A 7,500-nucleotide genomic window follows, 5' to 3' on the forward strand; every position below is an offset into this window, starting at 1 on the left:
CAATGACAATATCAAACACACAGAAGAAGTCTGGCACTAAAGCAGTGGTTCTTAACCTGGGTTCGATCGAACCCTAGGGGTTCGGTGAGTCGGCCTTAGGGGTTCGGCGGAGGTCAAAACACACCCGACTCATCGTGTCAATACAAACTTTTCCCTATTAAGGTATTACGGATACGGCAACAGCAGAAGTAAAACTGATCTGCAAGTGTGTAGTTTGTTGTGAGTTTATGCACTGTGTTGGTTTTGTTCTTTGAAAAAGATGATGTTCATGCACGGTTCATTTTGTGCACCAGTAAAAAAACATGGTAACACTTTAGTATTGGGAACATTCACCATTAATTAGTAGCTTATCAGCATGCAAATTAGTAACATATTGGCCCTTAACCAGTCATCATTAAGTACATATTAATTCATTATAACCCTAACCCTCTAACCATAACCCTAACCAAATAACTCTAAATCAAGTCTTTGTTACTTAGAATATGTTCCCCTAGTGTCCAAAAACCTCTAAATTAAGTCTTTGTTACTTAGAATATGTTCTCCGTACTAAAGAGTTACCAAAAGCACATAACCTTGTCTTGAATTTGAAAAAAAAAAACATTTTATTTTTCACTGAGAAGGGTTCGATGAGTGCGCATATAAAACTAATTGGGTTCGGTACCTCCAACAAGGTTAAGAACCACTTCACTGAAGTAATGGAGTTTCTTACACGCAAAAATTATGACTAAAGTGGTGCAGCTGTATTTCCATTTGCACATTTTTGTATTGACAGTTTAATAAGAAACATTCTTTATAAATTTAGTTGTACATTTTCGGTCAGTTTTTTTCTGACTCCCTTCTTATGCAGTATATTTAATTTGTACTTATTTTTCTAATCAGTTTGACATAAGCCTAAGGTTTATGTGTTAAATAAATAAGTGTGATTAACACATGGTTTTATATCATTTGACAAGGTTGTAAGCTTTAAGTAGGTTAGATGTAATGATTGAATATGATTAAAATAAAGAGTAAGATGAAAATCGAGGGGGGCCCCAAGCCACTTTGTAGTGAAAAAGTTGGGCCCCGAGGTCAAATAGGTTGAGAATATTTTAATTATCGCAGCCAGCTGATCAGCTTTACATATGATAAGCTTAAATGTTGCCTTACCAGCATTGGTTCTGTCAAGTTTGGTGTAGCGTTCGTCATTGTAAATGAGCTTGGTGAGCTGCAAAGAAGGAAAACAACAATTTAGCTATGAATTCAAATAGGGATAGCACCGCAGCTAATTCATTAACTTGTGCAGGTGTTGAATATTATTCAATGTGTGTATGCAGGTCGTGTGTATTAATTCTCCAATTGCATGTTCGCCATAGCGTGAATACAAGGGGAAAAGACAGCAGATGGTGTTAGTCACATTTAGTAAGAATATACAATATGACAGTCTTTGAAGCAGACTGGCAGTAAAGTGAAAATGTGTTTAAATTCCCAGTATTGATATACCGTAGTCCTCAAAAATAATCATACACTCTACAGGCAGTTGCATGCACAGATACAGGTATACACACTTTGTGCTCTTACCTTGACCATGCATTGGATGTCATCAAACCTGCAGGGGGCAGTAGAGGACAAGCCATGAGCTCACACTCTTCACACATTCCACAACCAAAAACACATTATGCTGTTTGCCATGAGCAGGTTACTCTTAGCTTACGTAACAAAACAAATATATCAAACACCTCTAGTTCCTCATCCAAATATATCAACTACATCTAGTCTCATGTTGAGAAAAGATAACCATAGACACACAGGAGCTTGTTTAGTTAGGAAATAAGCAAGTCATAATAGCAATATTTTATGTGTAGCTTTTGATTTTAAAGCTTGAAGCAAATGATAAAGAAAATTACTTCAAAGATGAATGCACTTATACAAAAGATAGCAAACACAACAAAAATAACTGCCGACTAAAATTGTTTTTAACTAAATGAAAAGAACACCAAAATTATATTTTTGATTATGTTACCGTTGGCGGAACACAGTAAATACAACACATTTGTTGCTGCATCAGTAAAAAAAACCCATATCGTTTTAGTTTCCACAATTAAATGCATCTTGCTAAATGTAACTAACAACACTAATTATTCAAATGGTAGGTATTTAGCATTTTAAAGAGGACAGACTGATATTTTTTGGGACAAATATAACATGACAAAAAAGGTACTAATATATCATTTAAAAAAATAGCAGTAAAAACTGTTTCCACGTGGTGAGATATAACAAATAAAAAAAACGCTTTCCACAATTTTGTGGATCTTGCATGAGGATTTAAAATAACTAACCAGAACTAGTTCATAGTAATGGATGCTTCTTTATGCAAGGCTGTGCATCCAAATACTTAACATGGTAAAAGGTAAAAAATTAAAATAATTAGGAGGAAAAAAAAGTTATCGAATTTATAGTAATCTTGATATTAAGATTTTGCAGAAATGTTTTTTTTGCATGACTGTCCATATAGACTCATCGATGCATTGTCACAACCATGTTCCCATAGCTACAAAGTGACAGCGTGGCACAAAACACCACACGTGACAGAGAGCGACACCCTCCAACCCACAGGACAAGAGAGACAAGACGGCGGTACAAAAGCACGGCAAGCCACAAAAGACACAAAAGTCAAACATACACACATACACAGGCGCCCAAGCTAAATGATGACAACATGTGACATCTTCGGCGCTGTCAGACAGTCGGGGAAGAGATGAGAGCGCAGGAGAAGAGGTCTTTAATGATTAAATTATCCCTTGACCTTGTCTTTGACAGGGGCAGGTCCCACATCACACACCCGCGTGCAAGCGCACACACTACCTTTGTGACAAGCCCAATAATGACCCTGTAACATAATGCAAGGGTGTCTGTGTTTGATTTATTGTAAGAAAAAAAAGAACAGATTTAAACATGAAAAATACTGAAATTGAGATACAGTGACACACACACACACACACACACAAAAGGGGGGATGGGGGGAGGTACTACGCAATTAAAATATCCACATACAATTATTCAGCTTGTTTGTTTGTGTCATTACGTCTATACCTATTTCCCTTTCCCTGACTTTCTGGATTACTTGCAGTCTTATTTCGTGTTCTGTTTGGGACGGCATGGCGTAGTAGGTAGAGCTGCCGGCCAGAAACCTGAGGGTTGCATGTTCGCTTCCCACCTATTGACATCCAAAAATAAAAATTGCTGCCGTTGTGTCCTTGGGCAGGACACTTCACCCTTTGCCCCCAGTGCCGCTCACACTCGTGAATGAATGATAGGTGGTGATCGGTGGGGCAGTAGGCGCAAACTGGCAGCCAAGCTTCCGTCAGTCTACCCCAGGGCAGCTGTGGCTACTGATGTAGCTTACCCCCACCAGGTGTGAATGAATGTTGAGTCCCACTTCTCTGTGAGCTCTTTGAGTGTTTAGAAAAGCGGGATATAAACCTAAGTTATTTATAAATCTAAGTTATATCTGATTATTTATTTTTATTGTGGAAGGTGGCACGGCTTTCATATTTTTCTTGGAAGAAGTGTAACCTACCTGAACTAAATGACATGTTTTTATTAGTTATTCAGAGACTTGGCTAATATGGCAAGCATGCATATGGCCCACCTTTTCCAATCATGCCAAAAGAGGGGGTTGTGCCTAATTTGACCATAGACTCAAGCAATCACACAGGCAAACATGGCCAGACGAGGCTGTGTGCGAGTATATCCTTATACATGGTGGTGGAGGGCGTGGCTAAGGACGTGGTCAATATGACATAAATGACATGATAATTTTGATTTGCAATGATGCATATATTTTCTTTAAAAAAGGATTAAAAAAATGTCTCATGTATATTTTAAAATAACTGTGACTGTTATTAGTTATAAATACCATTAAAAATATTATTGTTAACATTTTTGTCTTATATCATCAGAATCACAATCAGCTTTAAGACAAAGAATTTCACTTGTTAGACTGCTCTCTTTGTTCAATTGTTTCAATTGCTGCTGCTAATTGTAATCGGTAACTCAGGCTAAGCTTTAATGTTGTCATTTAGTTTGCCAAATATGTTAACAGTCCTTTGTGTTAGATTTGGGAAAAATCAGGTGTTTTTTTTATATTCTTCACAATAGAGTTGCTGTAAAACTAACCACACTAAAGAAAGTACATAGTATATACACATGAAGTATACATACATGTATGAATCACGTTAGATTAATCATATAATTAGTAATAAACTTAAAAAACTAATGCAATTATGCAGGATTAAGATTGAGCTGTAATGCTGCTGGCTTAATGCTAATGTACAATGCACTAACTCTTCGACATGCCGACTCAAATCAGCATGGCCGGTCGCAGGACGCAGATAGACAATCATTCACACTAACATTCATATCTATGGACAATTCAGAGTCTCCATTGAAGTGAACATGCATATTTTTGGAATGTGGGAGGACACTGTAGTGCCCGGAGAAAACCCACACACTAATGGGGGAAACAAGTGCAGACTCCACACAGCAATGTCCAAACGGAGATTTGAAGACGCACACGGCGTAAAGTTAGACAATATTGTCGCTAGTAATGTCAAAAGACTTAGGGTAGTGTACACAGGCTTGAACAAGAAATCTTTGTCCATCTTAAATAATCATTTATGTTCCAACGCATTTACTCCTGTACTTTAGGAGCCTTTGCAAACTGTTGAAAGCGATGTGCAGCAGTAATTTTTCTTGGTAAATAAGAGATGACAAACGCTTGTCATCACACTTCAACATTTCTGTCATGTCATGCTGCCTCTATTGCCTGGATAAAACAAGGTTAAAGAAATATAAATAAATAAGCAAACTAGCAAGTCAGGACACCGGCGTGTTGCTTAGTGCTGCAGACAGCAACCGGAAGTAGCTCAGAGCTACTTCGGATAATTGTGCCGTTTGAGCAATAAAGAGTTGATACATTGTTACACGTTAATGCTTTATCTGCACAAAAATCACAAGTAAATTTTGTTTAGACAGTTGACGTGCGATTTTGAGCGCCACTTAGGGACAAATTAGGCAAAGATTACGGTGATGAAGTGGTGTACCGGACAAAATTGCGAAGCCACTCATAATTTGTGGGGATTGCTTGAATTTGTGTGAAATAGCATAATCCCTACATCGCAAATTCAAAGAGCATGGATATTCAACAACAATTTTTTGGAGGCCACATCTCCAGGAAACTAAAAACCAGGGGGCCAGATTTCTCCTTTCACTTTTAGTCTTATTTTGGACAACCAACTACAGTACACATTTGATTTGGGTTTATTTTTTCAGAGTCACAGGAACGCTCTGCTGTTTTTAAGAACTTTCTGCAAAAAAAGATGGTCAATGATCATTTCTATGACAGCACTATAAAGCGTTTTTTACAATCTGTTGCACAAGGATTTTTTACTCAACTCACAAATCAGCAGTTGAATATTTCAAATGATGAAAGAGAGAGGAACAAAAATGGAACCTTGAGGAACACCATTAGTATAAATAAAACAGTTGAACACATTATTATTGACTACATCTGAAGTCAACAAGCTACAACAACACCTTAGTTACATAAATCACATTACAAAAACAGTTGTACCTGGCAAAAATCAGAGTACTTAAAGGGGTGCCTTGAGGAACGCCTCAGTTATGTACATCACAAGTTAGGATCTCAGTGTTGTAATGCAATGTCAAGTTTGTCTATGCAACAGGAGCACTCAAGTGTTTTTAGGAATTTGCTGCAAAAATGTTCGTCTCCCAAGTTTTGAACTGAACTATGGGGTCGGTAAGGTGTCATTCCTGGGGCGGATATGGCCGCTGGCCCGCTAGTGTGTTGATTATTATGAAGAACTTATGCGAAGAGGTCTTATTACAGCCATTCTATGATTTGGATAACACTGCATGCAATCATGCTGTGCCTTGGACAATCTCATCAATGGGGGGGGGGGACTTACCAAACTTGAGCACGGATCAGATCACTTACACCAGTGGTCCCGGTGGCTCGATTGGTACCGGGCCACATATGAAATTTTTATGTTTTTTTATTTTTATTTTTTTTTATTAAATCAACATACAAAACACAAGATACACTTACAATTAGTGCACCCTTTTTCATGACAAAAAAAACAAAAAAAAAAGAATCCCCCCCTGGCCGCGGGATGAATTATCAAGCTTTGACCGGTCGGTCCGCAGCTACAAAAAGATTGGGGACCACTGACTTACACTGTTATTGATTTCTTCGGTACTCATGTTGTGTTCTGTATATTGTACAGTATTTTGTATTTCTATAGTGTTTTGTATAATGTACAGGATTGCTTCTTAATTTTTATTGGATGGTTGTCTGTTTATTTCAATTGTTAGTTTTTTCCTTTATTACCTCTTGTATTATTTATTTCACCCCATATTTGTTCCCACTACCCCACCTTAAATTGGGGTCTTTAATCTCGTTATATGCAAATATAATGACAATAAAGTCCATTCTATTCTAAACATCTCTCCATCCATCCCTTTTCTACTGCTTGTCACTTTCGGGGGGTGCTGGAGCCTTGTTGGGGTTAAAAGGGAACTGATCTTTTTTTAATTTATTTTGCCATCGTTCACAATCATTATGAAAGACATGACGGATGGATTTTTTTTTCAATGAATTCTAAATAATAAATAAAAATAAATACAATTCTGCTTACAACGGAGCCAATGGAAGCTCCTGTATTTCGCCCATAAAATCCGATGAACATTCAAAAACCGCCAACAATACTCCATTTACATTTCGTGAATTGAATATTAACCAAGTATTAGTGGTATTGTTAATATAAGTGCTAACACAGACAAACTATTTATAGCAGCGCCGTGATCACTACCTTGTGTGCCGATGTTTACATTATCTAGTGGTCTGCTGTTTTCTCGCTTCCTTGCAAGTTTTTTCTAGATCATAAATCATGCATCTCACTTGGACAGAAGAAGTCTGAGTAGTTATTCCAACAAGTTGGTACACTGACAGTCATTTAGGACCCAAAACTGGCGAAGACGACACGAAAAGACGCTTAGTCCCCCTGCCTCCCAACCCGTTACTTCGCGAGCATTATGAGACATTCTTCACCTAAATGGAAATATATGAACATTCTAGCAGTCGGCATCCTAATGACAGCAGACCTTGTACAATAAGTGATGTTTCATTATGTTCGTTGGCTTGCAGTCTGCAGTGAGTAATAATCAGTGATAAAGAAAAAAAACAAATGTGATGCGTTTTTGGTGATACTTAAAATGATCAAAATACGTAAATATTAAATGTTTTTATAAATATACCCATTACTACATTACATATATACTTACATAAAGTAAGTATATATGGAGAGGTTTGGATGTTTTTAAGGGCTTTTAGGAGGAAATGCGAGGCTCCCAAAGGCTCCACTGTAAACAGACTTTTGATCGCATTTAATTAATATTTAGAATACAAAAAAAACAACTAATTACAACCATCGCCAGGTCTCT

General features: G+C 37.4%; 1 protein-coding gene across 1 annotated transcript in view; it reads right to left on the bottom strand.

Moving 5' to 3' along the window:
- lrpprc (leucine-rich pentatricopeptide repeat containing) overlaps window positions 1-7,500 on the bottom strand; it is a 169,820-nt gene that overhangs the window by 106,129 nt on the left and 56,191 nt on the right. Inside the window, exons 15-16 of the mRNA XM_061911204.1 lie at window positions 1,558-1,585; window positions 1,147-1,204 (exon numbers count right to left, since the gene is read on the bottom strand). Of these exons, the coding sequence (XP_061767188.1) occupies window positions 1,147-1,204; window positions 1,558-1,585 (86 nt within the window). The remainder of the gene's footprint in view (window positions 1-1,146; window positions 1,205-1,557; window positions 1,586-7,500) is intronic.

This window comes from Nerophis ophidion, linkage group LG09 (assembly GCF_033978795.1).
Source record: "Nerophis ophidion isolate RoL-2023_Sa linkage group LG09, RoL_Noph_v1.0, whole genome shotgun sequence".
Lineage (NCBI taxonomy): Eukaryota > Metazoa > Chordata > Actinopteri > Syngnathiformes > Syngnathidae > Nerophis > Nerophis ophidion.